Genomic DNA, 19,591 nt, shown 5'->3' with positions numbered 1-19,591 from the left:
CAATAAACTAGTGGGCAGTTACAGTGCCGCAGGTCACATTTGACTGCAAAAAGAGATCTCTCTTGTTGTCAGATAAACACAGCTTTGGTTACGCATTTCCCACCAAAAAAAAAAAAAAAAAAAAAAAAACCCAACAGACACACACACACACAAAAAAAAAAAAACCACCAGACAGAAAAACGCTGCCACTAAAGGTACATTCCAAGCGTTCCCAGACATGGTAAGCAACAGACAACAGCACCAGAACAGTGGCACGGTTTAAGATTTGGTTTTGGCTAGATACTTAATGACATTATGAAACTACCAGTTATTAAATAAATTATAACCCCAGCTGGGACCATATGAATTATGCAATAGTAAACAAAAGTATGCATGGAACAAGTTTTCAATTTCAGAAGGACAAACTGAGGGCTATAGAAACTATTCATTAGAGTAAGTCCCTCCTTAAGTGACCTATTTATAACAGGACATCTGCAATTGAAGGTCAGGGAGCAAAGAGAACATCACCAAAACTCCATTGACTGTAAACCTTGTAAGTAAAAGAGAAGCATTAGAGGTTTTTTCATGAAATTACAAAAGTAACTGCAACAGTACAGATTTGAAATAGTACAAGTATGGCTCTGAAACTTATTTCACTCATTTTCAATTAAGATGACGGAATTTGACATTTAGGGGAAAGATAATATAACTAATGGAGATCCTAGTATGAACATGACTAGGTCTGACACAGAAGAAAAACTCCCAGTTAATTCCATTTCAGTGGATCAGACTTGTTTCCTACATTTCCTAACAAATGAACACCTAAGTATAGCCTATGAGTGCAGGGCAGCAAGGTACAGACTGCTGTAGCATTTTTCATTGCCTGGGGATTACACACCTAACAGATGAGCCTGTATGTATGAATTTACTTGGATTTTTTTCATTAAGATCCCAGAACTTTAAAGGCTACATCATCTTGTGACAATCTTTCTGTTTAGTAGTTACCACATGAACTGACTGAAGAAAATGAGATTTTCTTCACTGCTTACCACCGGTCCCCGCCGGCGGCAGCAACGCCCTCCCTGGCGCTCCCCGACAAAATGGCAGCGTGCCCGCCCCGCTGAGAGCTGCCTCGCTTCTGGCAGGTCGCACCAAGGAGACCCAGGGGCTGAGAGGGTCTCACAGAGTCTGGCCTTACTTTATATTTGGAGCTCGGCGAACCAGAGGGTAAGGCTGCTCACACTCCACCTCCTGGTAGTCCTAAGCAATCCTCAGTGGAAACATTTTTTTTTAATTTCCACATGGATTTGTATCCAGGCCCAGCTCTACATGAAATCCATTCTGAACGTTGTGGTTCTTTTTCCCCTTTCCAAACCTTTCTCAAGGCCTATTAAAAAACCAAACAAACAAAAACCCTTTATGGTGACTACTTGTATTTGGTGCATTATCTCTATAGTTGCAGATGTACCTGGGAGGATATTTTGGGGAGGTTCACGTTGCACTTTAGGAAAAGGTTCTTCACTGAGAAGGTGGTTGGTCACAGGAACAAGCTTCCCAGAGAAGCAGTCACAGCACAAAACCTGTCAAAGTTCCAGGAGCATCTGGAGAACACTCTTGGTCATATGATTAAATTTTAGGTGTTCCTGCGAGGAGCAGGGAGTTGGACTTGACGACCCTTTTAAGTCTCTTCCAACTAGAGATACTCTGTGACTCAAGTCATGCGCAGCCTCCGCAGCTGTGAGAACGGGGCGTTTGGGACGAGGCACGTAGGACCACGCGTGGCCGCAGGCCCTGCACTCCGGTCCCCCACGGGGCGGCGGGGCCCTCAACAAGCCAGCGGGCACCGTCGGCTCCACGTTCCTGCACAGCGCGGGGCTGCCGCGGTGCTGAGGCAGCCGCCAGCCCACCGCACCCCGGCACATAGTCCTGCTGGCGCTGCCACACCGGCCCCGGCCCGGCCCGCAGCCACCGTCACCCCACGCTCTACCGGGACCCAAGCGGGGCCGGGCGGCCCCGGCTCCTCCTCCCGCCGCGGTGGTGGGACGCGGCCGCCGGTGGGCCGGCCCCACTTCCAGGGTGGCAGCGCGGCGGGGCCCTCCGCCATGGCTGCCACCCGCCTCCCGCCGGGGAGCTGACATGGCCCGGCCGAGCGGCGCGCAGCAGCGGTCGGCGGAGGTGGCCGAGGAGCCGCCGGAGAGCTACCAGCTCCGGCAGGAGAACGAGCTCCAGGTTCTGGAGTCCATTTACGGGCAGGACTTCCAGGATCTGCGGCAGCACCAGGCCTGGAAGGTAGCGAACGGGGCCCCCGCGGCTGGCCCGCTCCCGGTGCGAGTGCCGGGGCGCGGGGAGGCCGCCGGGGCGCGGGGAGGCCGCCGGGGCAGGGCAAGGCCGGGGCGTGGGGCGGCCTGACCCGAGCAGGGCCGCGCTGTCCGGCGGAGCAGGGCGGCCCCTCGCCTGGCCTCTGGCAGCTGCCTCGACCCTTCTGTGTCTGAGCGCTGTCTGCGCCCATTGGTGGCTGGAGAGGCAGCACCGCTTGTCTCGGTCCCCCCAGCGAACGGGGAGCAGAGTGGGTCCCGGATTCTGCAGGGCCGGGTGATGCCGGTGGCGTTGGCCGCGGGAGGGCGGTGGGAACAGTGTCAGTGATGTGTGGTTGCTCCCAGGTCCTGGTTATCTGTCGCTGGCTGCCGCCCGCTCGTCTCCCCACCTGCATGTAACTTGCATTTTGATTAATTGTCAGATTTTTTTTCTTAATTGCTTATTCGTTCATCCGTCCATTCCTTAACCAACTAATTATATACACGCTTAACTAATTAACCTAATCGGCATACATGTTGTTGATATTTGCATATGTATTATATGCAATGGTTTACTCGAACTATGGCTGTTGCCGTTAGAACTTAATACTTTACTTTTCATTTTTGTAGTTGAGGGCTTTTTAATTGCAACTAATTAGTGCGCAAGTCTAGTAGTCGCTGCACTTTTCGATTCACGATGTCCACAATGTCTAATGAAAAAATTTTTTCCAGCTGTGTCTGTGGCAGTTTTCCTGTACCTGGAGGTACTGGTCACTCTTTTCAGTTCCTCGAGTTCACTGCCATCTTCTTGTGTCTTTAGTTTCTACAAAACATCAAAACCTCTGCTCTATTCTTTTGCTGTAAAACTGAACATAAAATTCTTGCAGAAACCTATTTGTTGGTGGTTTTGGTTTGGTTTTGTTTGGTTGGTTTGTTTTTTTGTGGTTTTTGTTGTTGTTGTTTTGTTGTGGGTTTTGTGTTGTGGTTTTTTTTTTTTTTTTAATGGATTTTGACATGAACACTTAGTAATTTGCTGGTTTTTCAGAAGTGCTGCAGACCTCACTTCCTATTAAATTTATACCTGGCTTCCTCTTCGCTTAATCTGTTCTTTTCCTTGTTGGAAATGCAAAGGGAAAATAGAGGGGATAGTGACCATCTTTTAACCTGTTTCCATATTTGTTATTCCTTGTGGTCTTATTTCCCTACCTGTGTATCATGTTTGTAAGGGCTGACTTGTTTGGTTGGCTGGTTTTGTTTGTTTGTTTATTGTTATGTGTTGTTGTTTTGGTTTGTTTGTTTTTTCCCCCCAATACCTTGATTTTCTCATTAAAAAATTAGAATATATGGATGTGTTTTACTTTATTTGGATTTTGAGTAGGTGATTTGAACAGGATGGGGGGAAAGGTAATATTGTTAAGATTATTTTTTATGTCAAAACCAAAAACATAAATTTAAAAAAATACTATCCATTTGTTTGGCCACACAAGGTGTGTATAGATGTAATGTTATAATCTGTTTCTGTGTCAGAATATAAAATATTGACTAGTCTTTGTTAGTGATCTAAAACAAACACAAAAGAAACAATATTGTTCATTTAATGAATGCTTTAATTAGTGTTATTCCATGAAGAACCTGTATTACATTTATTTAACTTTTTTCTACTGCTAGCATACAGTAAGTGAAATAAAAGGGGTTTGTTTTAAAAGCTTCTATTAGATCAGTCTGAATCATCTTTATGATAACTGTAACTAGACTTACCTGAAAAAGTTCTAAAAGTATACTGGATAAACTGTGATAATCAGTGATCCACTTCACTCTCAATGAGCAATGTCAATACATAAATATATTTTTTCATGGTTTGGATGGTCTAACCAGAATTCTACCATCACCTAGGTTGTGTTAGTTTTGAGCTTTCATTAAAATAGAACCAAAAACCCCTTTTAAATCAAAAGTTTTGTTTTCCATTTTAGGTACGACAGCCTCCTGAAATTAACTTAGTGCTGCGTCCTCAGGGATTGACCAGTGATAATGAAGTGTATGCCAAAGTTGATCTGTGGGTCAAATGTCCACATAGTTACCCTGATACGTGAGTGAATATTAAAACCTTTTTTCTCTGAACATTTTTCTCGGTTTTCTGTACTAATGAAGTATAAGCTGGAAAAACCTCTTATTCTTGCTTTCTGTGTGTCAGTATTTGTTAAGGCTGTGATATTTTATAATAGGCGACTATAAAATTTAACAGCTGGATTGGATGCGGTATCTTGTGCAATGGGAGATGCATTTGTCAGTGCAAGACTGCAGCCCAAATTTTTAGCTTGAGAAGATGTAAATACAGGTGTACCTGCTGGCATCTTAGTGCCTTTTTTAAACTTTGTCAGCTCATGACCTGCTGAGAAAGGGACTGAACCTTCATTTTGAAAGCAGTCTGCTGTCTTAGTTCTATCTGCTGTTCCTGTTTTCTGCTGGATTAGCCTTTTGGAAAAGTTCTCCATACAGAATGTAGAAAGAATAGCAGGTGATCAGCCCCCTCCCCCAGCATTTTGGGTTGGCAAGTAGTTTCTGGGTTAAGTGTTTTGCTCTGTGCCCCATTTCGTTCAGTCCTTATGCCACTGGTTGTGTGTGCAGCACAGCTCCTCTGAGCCTGTCCGTTTGTGCTGTGGCCTCAGCAGTGTATAGGGAGAGTGCTTTTCCTTACCAAGGGATAGCTCAGTTACACCCTGTTACATGCCACATCAGAGCCACTCTATTTTTTATTTTTTTTTTTAAATTTAAGATAGCTTAGCTACAGACATTTTACCTGTTTACTTCACTACAAATTTAGCTGTTATTTATTTATTGCACGTTTCTTTAGGTTTGTGTAACCTGTATAATGGTGATAACAAAAATTTAAATGCCTAAATGTTATGCTAGTAATATTTTTAAAGGACTGTTATGTAAATTACTGGTTAAGAGTTTAATTATAAGAGTCTGCGGAGTTCCTTTGGTAGTTCTGTGGTTAGGTATAACTGACAGCTAATGTACAGCCAGAAAAAATAATGGCTGGGAATATAAAACAGTATTTCTGGTTTTATTCAATATTATAGGTGTAATATTTATGTACTGCTTGTTTGAGTATTGACTAATTGCCAAGTTACTATAAACTCACTACTTTCTCCCTCACTCTGTTTTTATCAATGTTCTATTGCTTTTTACACTCAATTTTTCTAATGAGGACTTTTTTATGTTTTGTTGCTGTCCTCCAGTGTCCCTGAAATACAACTAAAAAATTCAAAAGGCTTGTCAAATGAGAAAATAAATGAGTTAAAATCTGGACTAGCTGAACTGGCAAAACAGCGCTGTGGAGAGGTAAGAGCTTTTCATTTGCTCGAAGAATTTACTCTGGACCTAAGTGGTTCTAAAGAACTGTGTGGTATAATATAGTGGAATACATGCACATTAGAAGTATAAGTTGCATTGCTCTGAAGGAAGAAGAGACTTTATTTCTTAAGAACGTTTCTAATTAATGAAAGTTTGGAATATGCGTGCTTTTAAAATACAGTGCATGTGCGAATAGCACAAGCTTTATCCCTATTTAAAGGTTCATGTTGTTCTCAGTTATTTCACAGTATGAAAGACAATACTAGCTAAAATGGAGAGTTTTCTGCACTTTTCAGATTAGTTTGAATTTTTAAGTGGCTGTACCTGTTTAAGCAAACAGCAGTTTCGTGGGGAGTTTTTCAGTGTGACCTTGTTTGTCTAATGCTGAACTGAAGGGCGAGAGACCTTAGTTGTAACACCAGTTCAACAGTTGACTAATGTGGCTGTAGCACTGTCACTCTGTGCCATTGGGCCTTTTTTTCCCTCCTTTGTTTAGGAATAGCGATACTTGACTTCCCCTCAAATAGGATATAAAGAGAAAGCTGGAGAAACCTGTAAGGCTTGTATTTATTTTAAGGAATTTTATAAGTCCCCAGGTGTGTTTGCTATTAATGATACCTTTCCATTGCTGCTGAGAACTGATATTATTCGAAGAGGTTCTAGCAAACATTGAATTCTTAGTAAAAGTAGGGATTATGGTATGTTTCCTGTCACTATTTGGAAATGTTACAGATGAACACATTTGATTTGCTCAACTTACCTTTTTAAAAGTGAGAAATGCACAGCTGTGGAAGGTATATGCTGAAATGGGATAATATTTTGCTTTCAGTTTCCCAAGCCTGTCAACTTTACAGGTTTGGCAGAGATTGCCTGTCTTTCAGTCTTGCCACATAAAGTCTTTTTTTTCATTTCCATACTATATTTCTATTTCAATTGCCAACTTGTATGCAGAGACTTTCAAAAGTACTGTTTTAGCCAGATACATTCTGTTCAATAATGAATAATTCCTCAGGTTTTTTGAGTACCTTTGGAAGTTAGGCATTTAACAGTGTATTCTATTGTGGTTTTTTTTCCTTTCTTTCTTTTGTTAGTGATGGTGCTATGGACAATTGATAGGAAATACAAGGTGCAAGTTCTCTAGGTAACCTCTGCACTGCGAGACACGTGCTTGGTCTGCTCACAGCTGATCCCAGCAGTGCTCTTGGCCTGTAGAACTTAAAATCCCAGTTTGATTCCTGATTGTATTGAAGGGATCTACAAACACGTTATAGGTTTTCCTAACGTTAATTTTCTAAAGAGAGAATCATGCTTGCTCCAGGGATGTGTAGAGAGAGTTGAGAGTTACATATATGATACACATTTTTTATGAATGACAGACACAGTGTGGTCCCGAATTACCTTCTCTGTAGGGAAAGGGCAATAACCATTTTCTCTGCCTTGTCAAGTATTCTTCATTAAAGTGTACTCTGCAAGACAGAAACTTTGAATGTGCCTCAGTTACCTGTCAAACTGAACAGCAGATTGCTTGTTGTCCTCTAATTATTGAGATGCCTTCTGTCTTTTTTTTTTTTTTTTTTAAATACATGTGTATGCATCCATGTTTGTCTTGCATGCTGAACAGTAACTTGGGAAAGATTATTTTCCTTTGCACATCAGATGTATGTATTGTGCTATTCTTTCTTTTCTGAAATAGATCTTGGCTCCATTCTGACTTTCAAGCAGGGAATTCAGTGTTTGAGAATCTTCTAAATGTCAGCCTTCTAAAGGCAGATGATACAATTTGGTATGGCTGTTCTCCCACCTCTACATGCAAATCCAGCTCAGTGCTACTGCTGACTGCTGGGATGCATCTCTCTGCTGTATTCTTTAATTTTGGAGATACAATGGTCTACTAGCCCTGTGGATTGCTTGAATTAATAAAGGGATACTACTAGACTGATGAAAGCTGAAGCCCTGACAGGGCAGTAGATCATCAGCACATACCTAGTTCAAGTAAGCATTAACTGAAAATTGATTCTAACCTTGCAAAACACATAGCAGAGTTCAGCTGGGTTTTCAGTGCAGTTCTTGTTTTAATAGTTGTGGTTATATGAATGTGCAATGCCTCAAGTGGCTTTACAGTTCTAGTTGGGGTGCAGCTAGTTGGGTGCAGAGGAAGGATTAGATTTCATGTTAGCAGTGAAATAAGTAACTATTTAATAGTATTTGATACTGTAATAGACAATTGCACCTTTGCTGTGGTAGCTCTTATGTCATAAACACATATCTTTGTGAATAGGAAAAGGTGCCTGAAAGAAGATGAGAGAAGGGATTTTTTAATATTTATTTATTCTTAGAAGAATAAGATGTTTGAAATTGTCTGTCTTTCAGTAATTTTCACCATCTTTGTACTGTGGTCAGGGATTTTTTGTGTTAGAGTTTATTAATAATATTTCTGACAGAAATACTGAAATATAGGAAATTCTCCCTGCTAAGTAAAAAGATGAACAGTCACCCTACTACTGTGTTGCTTTTTCAAGCTGGGTATAATTTTCTGTGTGATTACTTATTCTTTTAACTCTGCATGTCATACTTTTTTTTTTAGGTGATGATATTTGAACTTGCAGACCATGTACAGTCATTTCTCAGTGAGTATAATAAACCACCTTCCAAGTCTTTTCATGAAGAAATGCTAAAAAACCATCAAAAAGAAAAAGAAAGACTGGCTCAGGAGGAATTACGTAGGGCACAAGAAGCTAAGAGAAGAGAGGAGCAGGAGGTAAGACGAAACAAAGTTTGAATAACCCTATATTCTTAAAATAGCATAAACAATCATGATTTTGTAAATCATCCTGCATAGCAGTGGGTTTTAGTGAATTATTTACTCGTCAGACCTGTCAGGATGAGTTGATCGATGTGTAGTATATGAACTATCTACTGCTGCAACTGTAATATTTTAATGATGTGTTGTCAAGGTTTGATTGCAGGGTGACAGTAAACCATGGCAGATGTATTGTTAATCCCCACTCCCCCGCTTTTCCCCATTTAGGCCCCCATCTCCCCTCTTCCCACTAAGGACAGGTGATTGGAAGGCAAAAGAACGACAGAGAGGAAGAGTTGGAAAAAACTAAAAATATTTTACTGATGCCACTAATAAAATAGAGAAAATAATACAAAATATACAAAACCAATCTTGAAAATCCCAGCAACCGCACCGGTAGGCGTAGGGCCAGCACCTGAAGTCCTGGACTGGACTCTACAGCCAACTGGAACTGGATTCAGTCTGTCACTAGGCCTCAGTTCGCAGGGACGACTCACAAGGTCCTCTCCTAATGTCAGCCATAAGAAAAAGGACGAGATCCTCGTGATCTCCCACTTTTATATGAACTATCACGTGAATGGGATGGAATACTTAATTGGTCAGTTTCAGTCACCTGTTTCAGCGTGCCCCTCTCGCTGGGCATGCATCCTTATCAGTAACTTTGCATTCCATTGCTATGTCTACCAAAACATGTATCTAGCTTTCAGAAAAGTGCAGTTAGTAATAAGACTTTAGTTGACAGGAAAATTCACTAAAAGAGAAACTTGTTTTTAACAGAACCAGGACATGTGGTTTTAACCCTGAGAAATATTTATGCCTGAAACAAACCTAAATGTTGATTCCTCATCCTGTGAAAATCACTTATGAATAAAGGACCTTATACAAAAGTGTAGGCAAATGTATATATCAAGTGTGTTCCATCTTTACGAAGTATTAGCCATACAAATACGTAATTGTAGTTTTCTTCACCAGTAGGGTGACTGCAATGTTCACTATGACAGACTTAGGGCACAATGCCCTAATGTAAAGAGACCTCGGATCTGCCTATAGTCTTCACTCAAAACGACGGGATTCATTTTAGTCTCACAGAGACTAATAGTGTGAACTGTCTGCATTGTGGGAGTATCGATAGAATAGCTCTTTCTTTAAAGTAATGTTTTAGCTTATTCCTTTATCTTTTCTGTCTATGAAACTTTGTTGGGTCTATCAGTAGAATTTTGTCTACAACTCCATTTTCCTATATCACACAGTTGATGCTGTTAATTTCCTCAGGAGATATGTTGTTTGTTTGTTTGTTTGTTAATCCTTGTGAGATCCACAAGTCATCTTTAATACATTTGAAATACTGGCATCATAGCTAAGATTAGTGATTGCATTGCATGTACTGTTGCATCTCTAACAAGACCAAAATTCTTTTCAGCAACATGAAATCCTCAAAGAGATTCAGAGAAGGGAGGAAGAGAAAAGAGAAGAAAGAAAAAAGAAAGAGATTGCTAAACAGGTATTCTTTCTAAGCAGCCTGCAAAAAACATTGCAATAACTTCTTTCCAGTACTGTAGCAATGCTTAGAAAAATTTGAGAGATTTACATGACTGAATTGTCTGGGACATCTTTTCTAATCCAGTGCTTCTAATAGATGCGTGTTAAAATAGGTTCTTGAATGTATGTGGTTTATTTATGGAATAAAATCAGCTGTGAGGGAAAATAGTTTCACATATTAGTATCATAATTGTACTGGCATTAATATTTTCAAACATAGAAAAAAGCTAATATGTTAATATTTCCAGTTTTGTTGTAAAGAGTCTTGCCCATAGAGAGTGCTGAAATGTACATGCTGAATCTCATCACTTCTTCCCCAGCCTCATATGTACATTTATTATGAAACACTATTTCTTTTGTGATTAGGGTGACCTTATAGAATAATAGTCAGGTACTCACGTTTTGAGTGTAGGAGCCGTTTCTGTACTTGCTTGGTCTTCTTCCTGATCCATAGGAACGTTTGGAAATAGCTGCTCTGGCAAGTCGAGAAAATTCTCACAAGAGAGATACAGCAGGATGTAGAGTTGCTTCCAGTTCAAATGGAAGTGGTTTGGAACATGGAGCGAATAATAAACACCGACCAAATTCAGCTGGACGTTCAAAGTAAGTATGTCAGTTTACATGTAGGTGGTTTTTTTTTTTTTTTTCAAAAATTAGATTTCAAAATGAAATCTGAAGGCAAGAGAGTAATGTGCTGTCTTGCTCAGCTGTTTGGTTTGATCTCCCTTTCTTCAGCTGGCATGGTCGGGTGGTGGTGTATTTTTTTTTTCCCTGTCCCATGTTCATAGCTGATACAAATGTCAAGTACTGTGAAGATGTCCTGGTTTTAGTTTTCCTAGTTTTGATGCAGATTGTGCCAATGACATGTTATTTGGACTGTTGTTTTAATGGAAATAATGCATTCCTGGTTTTTTTCTTGTATATAGACTTCAGAATTGTTTTCGCGTTATTTATCAACAGCAGTAGATAACTGAAGCAGAAGTTCTTCTTTGATCTCTCCTACTGTGATTTGTGCTGCCATCTCTTCCCTTTGTCGCAAGTCATATTTGGCAGTTGTTTCTGTACAGTGTTTGGTAGTCCATAAATGTATCTTCCTGTCTTGTTGCTAATTGTGGCGTAACAAAATGAGGCACAATCTGTGCTTGTGGAACAAGACAAGTGTCTCCGAAGTTTGTTAGTATGTTTTACTGCAGAACAATGGATTTACATTAACTTTCCACAGAAATTCTTAGATTATGTGTTCTTATTTTTCAAAAGGCAGACTATTTTTTAAATGGTAAAAATAATAAAAAAAGATTTTTAAGTGTTGAAACCTCATGGTGCCATGTTTCTGGAGTTAGGCGGAAGCTAGGCATCTTCAGTTTTCTGAGGTCTCTTCAGAAAAGAAGTGGTGCCATATTTTTATCTGTTTATGAAGCCTGAAATTTTGGCTACTGGGACACAAACTTTTAGGAGATGATTAAAATAGAAAATAATTTCATTTCTAACATATATTTGAATTTAGAAAGCCAGCTAATTTCTTTGTATATTTTTCTTTATGCAGCACTTGAGAGAAGTTCCCTGTGGCAACTCCTTTCCATGTAGCTCTTTTTAGCTTTAAAATTTTATTTTAAATAAATTCAGTATTGAATTTATTAAATTCTGACTACATCAGTGGACAAGTGAAGAGCCTTGGATGTCATCTATCTGGGCTCCTCTAAGGCCTTTGACATGGTCCCCTGCAACATCCTTTTCTCTAACTTGGAGAGATAGGGATTTGATGGGTGGACTGTTTAGTGGATGAGGTCGCATCCAGAGAGTAGTGTTCAACAGCTCAGTGTCTGGATGGACACCAATGGCAAGTGGTGTCTCTTTGAGAGTCTGTGCTGGGACCAGTACTGTTTAATATCTTCATCAATGACACAGTGGGATTGAGTGCAGCCTCAGCAAGTTTGCAGATGACACCAAGCTGAGTGGTGCAGTTGACACACCTGAGGGAGAGCATGCCATCTGAAGGGACCTCTACAAACTCGAGAAGTGGGACCATGTGAACCTAATGAGGTTCAAAAAATCCAAGCACAAGGTCCTGCACCTGGCAACCCCTGGTACCACTACGGACTGGGATCTGAAGGGATTGACAGCAGCCTTGAGGAGAAGGGCTTGCGGGTACTGGTGGATGAAAGAATGGACATGACCCAGGAATGTGTACTCACAGCCCAGAAGGCAAATCGCGTCCTGGGCTGCATCACAAGGAACGTGGCCAACAGGTCGAGGGAGGTGATTCTGCCCCTCTGCTCTGCTCTGGTGAGATCCCACCTGGAGTCCTGTGTCCAGCTCTGGAGCCCTCAGCACGGGAAAGACACGGACCTGTTGGAGAGGGGCCAGAGGAGGCCACCAAGATGATCAGAGGGCTGGAACAGCTCTGCTGTGAGGACAGGCTGAGAGAGTTGGTGTAGTTCAGCCTGGAGAAGAGAAGGCTCCAGGGAGACCTTATTGCAGCCTTTCAGTACTTAAAAGGGGCCTATAGGAAAGATGGGGACAGAGTTTTTAGCAGGGTCTGTTGTGGTAGGACAAGGAGTAATGGTTTTAAACTAAAGGAGGGGAGTTTCAGGCTGGACGTAGGGAAGACGTTTTTACACTGAGGGTGGTAAAACACTGGGACAGGTTGCCCAGAGATGCTTCATCCCTGGAGACGTTGAAGACCAGGCTGGACAGGGCTCTGAGGAACCTGATCTAGTTGAAGATGTTCCTGCTCATGGCAGGGGGTTGGACTCGATGAGCTTTAAAAGTCCATTCCAACCCAAATGATTCTGTGATTCCATATTTAGAAAGATCTCTATACATGATTGCATTTATTTGGAGGATACTTTTGCAGTGGTGATATTTCTATTAATTTTGAAATAGATTGAAAGCAATAAGTAATGGAGGCTGATTTGAATTAGTGGTCTTGATTTCTTTCAGATCTCACATGCAACTCTCTACATGCATGTCAGAAGAAACACCTTAATCATACTTGCTTTGAAAGTTTTTGAAAACCTGTTTTCTCAAAGGTTGAATTTAGTGTACTAGAGCAGGCAAATGGGGAAACCAGCTTTAAGTTAGGAAAAATATTTAAGTTAGAGCTGGAATGTACTTCTAGTATTTCATATCTTTGCTTTTTGTAATGTTTTGAAAGAGAATGCAAATCAAGTCAAACTTACATAATTCATAATTTTCAGAGCTTTGGTATGTTTTAGTGGGTTTGTGTTTGTTGTTGTTTTTTGTTGTGTTTTGGTTTTGTTTTTTACATATTTCACACTCCCCACCCTCCTCAGACTCAAATTGTCATCCTAAGATGCAGAAATTGTAAAGTTTGGATTAAACTTCTGGCTTTGAAAATAGAGACTCAATGCAACATGTCGTTGCTACTAAAATACTGTATTTCTAATCAGACATGTATCTTTGTGCTAGCTCAGTATCTTTGAAATTAATGGACATTGTCATTGGATGCAAAAGTCTCTGAAAGCTCATCTTGCCTAGTTGTTATATTTAGGGACTGCAACAAGACTGTCTTTCTGAGTTGGAGAGAAATGTTCTGTTCATGTTGCAGGCGAGAACGCCAGCTTTCTGTTAGTAATAATGAAGAGTCTCCTGGAAATCATGAAGTTTTGAACTTCAGCACAAGCAGTACTGGACAACTTATGGTCCATAAAGGAAAATGTCTAGGTAAGCAAAATTACAGTTGCAACTTGAAATACTGACTACTAACCGAGAAGTCATTTAGCTTTCAGCAGTGTGTGAAACCAGTGATAAGAGCAGGGTTAGAAGTGCATGCGTACTCTCCTTCCACTGCTGCTGATAGCAATAGCATAAAAGCAGCAGTTTTAATGAAAACATAAGTACAACGAGGGTAGAAGATTTTGAGAGCTGAAAGGCCTCCATGAAGTGCCCATGTAAATGGCCCATCAAATGTTTTCACTGTGTGTTTTCAACACAGCACTTCCTCAGTGGCAGGATGAACAGCCTGAAAGTTTCTGGAGCAAAGAGAATTTTATTATTTTGCAGTTTGAGGATGAACAGTTATGTTACTGTGTACAGAGTTTGGCATTTGCTCAGTGGGAAGAGTGTTCATTTATTAAAACCTGAAATTCTTTAAAATGTGTAGCAGTTTTTTGCCAATGTGGTCTTACTTTCATTTGACTACTGCTACGTTATATTGTCTCATCACACCTGATATTTTCCATTCCTGCCCTGTAGGTATGGATCTTGTTTAGTTGTAAGTAGGTTTTTGTTTCTGAAATTGTAGAAAGTAGGCTTACTGGTATGTATTTATTTAGCATTTGCAGGAGCTCTTGTCATGTCCTTAGAAACAAAAGAAGACATATTCCTCTTCTCTCTCTTTATGTGTAGGCAAGGATGAACAGCTGGGTAAATCAGTCTACAATGCCTTGGAAATTCGCAGTGGAGACTTTGTTTTAATATATGAGTGGGTTCTGCACTGGCAAAAAAAGATGGGAAGGTTTCTTACATCGCATGAATTAGAAAAGATTGAGAAGTGTAAGAAACAGGTAATGCCTGTATTTTGTATTTGGCTTAATAAAGGTTAGGTGGGGTTTAGTGCTTTTCCTGAGGCTGCTAGTTTATATAAAATGTGAGAGGGTGGTGATGAACTTGAAAATGCTAGTATTTTGAGTGTCTGCACCCCAGAAGATGATTGTACTGGGGTATTAAGAGGTTCATTTACAGCAACATAAATACAAGAAAGTATATTTGCAAATACGCAGGAATAAAATAATTAATATTAAAAATCTGAAGAAAGAGGGACTCAGGCTTACCTGGCAGAAAACGGAGTTGTTCTTGCCTCTTGTGTGCAATCATTCCTTTTCAGAAAAGGATGAGAATGTCATAGATTTTATGTGTATTTTGTATATGTTATATATTTGAGTAATGGTGTGTTCATGAGATGTGACACAATGCATGTTATGTTGTGTTTCTCTGACAGCTTCAGGGTGCAGAAACAGAGTTCAGCTCACTGACGAAGCTAAGTCACCCAAACATAGTACATTATAAAAGTATGAACCTTAAAGAACGGAACGATTCCATTGTGGTGGACATTTTAGTGGAGCACATAAATGGTTTCAGCCTTTCTACTTACTTACACAAAGAGACTCCAGTTCCAGTTGAGCAGTTGCGCCATTATGTGACCCAGATCTTGTCAGCTCTTGACTACTTGCACAGTAATTCAGTAGTGCACAAAGTTCTTTGTGCTGCCAGTATCTTGGTAGATGCTGAAGGAAACATCAAGGTGACAGACTACAGCATTTCCAAGCGCTTAGCTGATATCTGCAAAGCAGATGTTTTTGAGCAAACTAAAGTGCGTTTTAGTGAGGATGGTCTTCCGAGCAAACCTGGAAAAAAAGGAGATGTGTGGAGTCTGGGCTTGCTTCTGCTTTCACTCAGCCAGGGCCAAGTAACCAAGGAGTATCCAGTTGCTGTTCCTACCAGTTTACCTGCCGACTTCCAAGACTTTCTGGAAAAGTATGTTTTTGTTGTGTTCCTGTATCTTTTTGTCTTTGATTTTTTTTTTTTTTTTTTTTGTAATTTAAAGACTTGAACCCTATTTCAAAAGAGCAGCTCAGTTCCCCTGTGTCAGTAGTCATAGATTTTAGAGAGAAGAGGTGATTGTTTATTCACGGTTCAGGTTGCTTAATCTGGTACTTGGGAAAATGGGTCTGGTGCTCCGTTCTTTGCCGTACCACCAGCTGTGTGTGTCACTTGATAAGTCATTTAGTCTCTCTTTGCTTCTCATTCCCATCTGAATGAGAAAGGTGATTATTTCTTAACTATAGGGAGGCCTCTTTGAACATTTAGGCCTGATATGGAATTGCTCTTTGAACAATTCTCTTCTTGGTTTGCTAATAGATGTGTTTGCTTAGAAGACAAGGAAAGATGGACTCCTCAGCAGCTGTTACAACATAGTTTTATAAACATTCCACGAATGAAAATACCTGTAGCTGAAGAAAATCTAGATGGTAAGAAACTTGATTCTGCTAAATAAGTGGACTACATGCCTGCAGTAACAGAAAAACTGAACTGTACTAGAACTTCATAACACTGCACAAGTGTTTTACATTAACTAACCTAGAAGTTAAAGACTATACAGGTTTTTATATCTATGACTAGCTGGGGTGAACTGACTGCTGTTGTCTCATCAGTGGAAGACGGTGATGCTTTAATGAAGTCTGTAAATTCGTCCACCTCGTGCATGGTGTAAATGTCAGCCTTAACTTTTTCCTTGAAAGTATCTGTTCCAATTGGACTTTATCCCTCATTATGTTTTTGTTAGGATCAGTTCCTTTGTCCAGCATAATGATAGTAATTAGTAACTATATTAAGGTTTATACTTGTACCAGAGCTTAACTCTACACAGCAGAGCACCTCCGTATTTTAGGTTTTAGTTACGCTTGAAGTTATTTAGATTTTATGTTCTTCCTGATGCTTATTTGACAATCCCTTGTTCCTTATACCTCTACCCCCATACTGCGAATCAGTGATAATTTCGATGTCCTTCTTACAGATTCAGCAGATATAGATTGCATCGAAACAGTTGTACCCAGCAGTCAGATATCCAGCGCCTCATTCTTCACAGAAACACAGAGACAATTTTCACGCTACTACAATGAGTTTGAAGAGCTAAAATTACTTGGCAAAGGGGCTTTTGGAGCAGTCATCAAGGTATGGTATAAAAATTATTTCCCACTGTGGAATCCTTTTTGTAGTTACTTTCTTTGATGCATAACAATATATTCAATGTTTGCATGGTTTTGTTTATTATTTTCTGGTGTGCTGTGCCTGGGTTGTGGTTTTTATCTGGGGTTTAGTAGGCTGATAAATTTTGTGAGGGGTGCTGGAAATCTGGAGGGAAGCGTGATGGTACGGAGAAGCTTGCATTTGAATAGTAGTCTTTTTCCAGGTAGAAGGAAATCTTCCTCTTCTGTGAAATTATTCTGTTTCTGGCTTTACTTGGTAAGGCGCTTATAAGCATATGACTTCAGATTTATTTGAATTTTGCAGGTGAGAAATAAGCTTGATGGTTGCTATTATGCTGTGAAACGTATCCACATAAACCCTGCCAGCAAGCAATTTCGAAGGATTAAGGGGGAAGTAACATTACTCTCCCGGTTGAACCATGAGAATATCGTGAGGTACTACAATGCCTGGATAGAAAAACATGAAAGCCCTGTCCCTGCTGTGTCATCTGAAACAACTGAAGAGAAAAGAACAGAAACCAAAGGCAGTCCCTTCATCCTTGCCACTGAGGAGACAAATGATGTGGAAGCCAATGCTCCTCCTCCAGTTTTGACAAGTTCAGTTGAGTGGAGTACTTCATGTGAAAGATCCTCCAGCAACAAATTCAGTGGAGCTGATCAGGAGTCCAGTGATGATGACGACGATGAAGGTGATGGGGTGTTCTCACATTCATTTCTGTAAGTAGACTTCAGTATTGGCATTATAGGGAACATGAGCACAGTTGTTTTTTCCAAGTTTGTGTCTTTTATCGTTCCCACTTCTTTTGTCAGAGGTAATTCACTGCATTTTCATTCTGTCCTCTAGTACAAAACTACTATTCACCAGCAGTCAGCCAGGGAGAGGAAAACTTCTAGCTAAGAACTGTCAGCGTAAGAGGAAAATCTTGATTTAGGCTTCTAGAAGTTTCTTATGCATGACTGTTTACTTCATTTATGTTGGCTCTTTTTTCCAAACTTGAGAGGGAACGTTTTTAATAAACAATAGGAGGCAAATGTTAGAAATCCTGAAAAATACCTTACTTGTCCTTTCTTTTTATTTGTTTTAATTTTTATTAACATAATCCATACCAGCCTTTGTGTATGGGCTGGTTCTTTCACTCATGGTGGTTTTTTTGTTTAAGCAAGTAGGGAAATTTATCTCAGTTTCGCTTATTGAATATAGAAATCAAATTTGACTGGTGTGAATATATACCTTCCCTTTAAAAGCCTGAGCTGTCAAAGAAATGTTGCTTTGCAAGCAGGGTACTTTTTTGGTCTTGGTTTTGTTTTGCTTTTTTGTTTGAGGCATATGGAAGGTCTACAACAGAAGCTTAGGTTTTACCTTTTTTCTGCAAATAGTTTTCCAGATTTCTAAGTAAATACTTCTTGGTAATATTTTTTTTAAGGAAAACAAAAACTCTGGAGGTTTTTTTTTTTCTTTCTATCTTTTAAACAGACCAACCACAGACTCTGAAAGTGAAATAATTTTTGAAAATGAGGATGAAAACAGCAAAGGCGATCCCCCAGTAAGTATACAGGTAAAACTAGTGAAAATGGAGAGTTTATAAAATAGCCTCTGACAAGCAAACAGGTCAGTCAGGAGGCTTTGTTTCACTTCCAGTGTAAATACAGAACCGCATACACTTATGCTCTATCAGAGTACATCTTGTGCCATTAGGAGCTGCATCCCATAGAAATGATAGTATGATGCAGCTGATCTGGATTCTGTATCCCGTAGTATTCATTGAGCTCAGTGTGAGTTGCACTTCGCGATCATGAGCCTGGTTATTCCAAGTTTAAGACTGCAGTAAGTAAATGATTTATCAGTTAACCATATGGATTGTCTTATGTGCTCTGAAGGTTAAAATTCTGTACTGCTTTTAGATTACATTAACCAATACATTCACTCACACTAGCCATTTTTCAAAGTGGTGACAATACATGTTGTTAGCAGTCAGAGATGGGACATCAGAATATATGCGTAAGATTTTCATTGGTTTTAAGATTTTGTGTGACAGCACTTGCTGTGAACAGTCAGTGCACTGGAAAGCTAATGCAGTTTTCTACAGCATATAAAAATCTGTCACTGCCAGTCTTGCTGACCTGTAAACAGCTCTTAACCAAAGCTTCATCTCCTTCCTCTTTCTGTTGTAGTGTACTCTGGCGTGACAAAGCTTGCAATATATGATTTAATGATATGGCAGTGCATTTTTTTGTCACACTATATATATGCACTATATCAAAGTTGTTGGTTTGAGGGGGTTGCATTATTAACTCTGTTAAGTAAGCGTTGTGTATTTTTGTTTCAAAACTTTTTTTTTCTTCAGTGTGACACACTTTGAGATTTAGATTTCATCCAGATCCTCTGGAATGTTTTTCCTCCAGTGTCTAATTATGGCAAAATGTTGTTCATTCTCACTTTGAAAATAAGAGTTGAGTCATAGCTGTTTTTCTGGTTTATTTAGAAGCAGTGGTGTTACAAAAATGTAAATATGTTATTTTGCTCTTGTTTAAAACCCAGCCATAGCAGATGAGTTCTCATGAATGTGTTCCAGCTATGAAAAATAGTAGAATGCATAAAAAACTCTGAAGGGCTTCCAGTAGCTAACTGTTCTGTTATGTTTGCTGTGGTAAAGGATGAAGAAGGAAATGAAAAGAATGGCCACAGAGAAGAAGACAGGACACCAATCATTCAGACAGTGCATTACCTGTACATCCAGGTACAAACCTGCTTGCATTTTCAGATAAGAGGATGCTGTTTACTCCAACCTGCAGAGATTAATGGCTGTTTTTCATTAGAAAAGCCATGACCTGTAAAAAATTCTGATGAGACTAAGTACAAAGTTGTTCTTGCAGTAGACTGGCTTTCAGCAAGG

General features: G+C 40.0%; 1 protein-coding gene across 1 annotated transcript in view; it reads left to right on the top strand.

Annotated features, from left to right (window-relative positions):
- The first annotated feature begins 1,870 nt into the window (after positions 1-1,870).
- EIF2AK4 (eukaryotic translation initiation factor 2 alpha kinase 4) overlaps positions 1,871-19,591 on the top strand; it is a 41,053-nt gene continuing 23,332 nt past the window's right edge. The window contains exons 1-14 of the mRNA XM_065840271.2: positions 1,871-2,268; positions 4,244-4,359; positions 5,516-5,618; positions 8,215-8,388; positions 9,851-9,931; positions 10,424-10,572; positions 13,538-13,653; positions 14,338-14,495; positions 14,930-15,465; positions 15,850-15,959; positions 16,505-16,662; positions 17,002-17,414; positions 18,172-18,253; positions 19,352-19,435. Coding sequence (XP_065696343.2) covers positions 2,116-2,268; positions 4,244-4,359; positions 5,516-5,618; positions 8,215-8,388; positions 9,851-9,931; positions 10,424-10,572; positions 13,538-13,653; positions 14,338-14,495; positions 14,930-15,465; positions 15,850-15,959; positions 16,505-16,662; positions 17,002-17,414; positions 18,172-18,253; positions 19,352-19,435 — 2,433 coding nt within the window. The 5' untranslated portion in view covers positions 1,871-2,115. The remainder of the gene's footprint in view (positions 2,269-4,243; positions 4,360-5,515; positions 5,619-8,214; positions 8,389-9,850; positions 9,932-10,423; positions 10,573-13,537; positions 13,654-14,337; positions 14,496-14,929; positions 15,466-15,849; positions 15,960-16,504; positions 16,663-17,001; positions 17,415-18,171; positions 18,254-19,351; positions 19,436-19,591) is intronic.

The sequence above is a fragment of the Patagioenas fasciata genome, chromosome 5 (genome assembly GCF_037038585.1).
Source record: "Patagioenas fasciata isolate bPatFas1 chromosome 5, bPatFas1.hap1, whole genome shotgun sequence".
NCBI lineage: Eukaryota > Metazoa > Chordata > Aves > Columbiformes > Columbidae > Patagioenas > Patagioenas fasciata.
The sequence above is the reverse complement of the archived record's forward strand: the minus strand, read 5'-3'. Positions and strand labels throughout refer to the sequence as shown.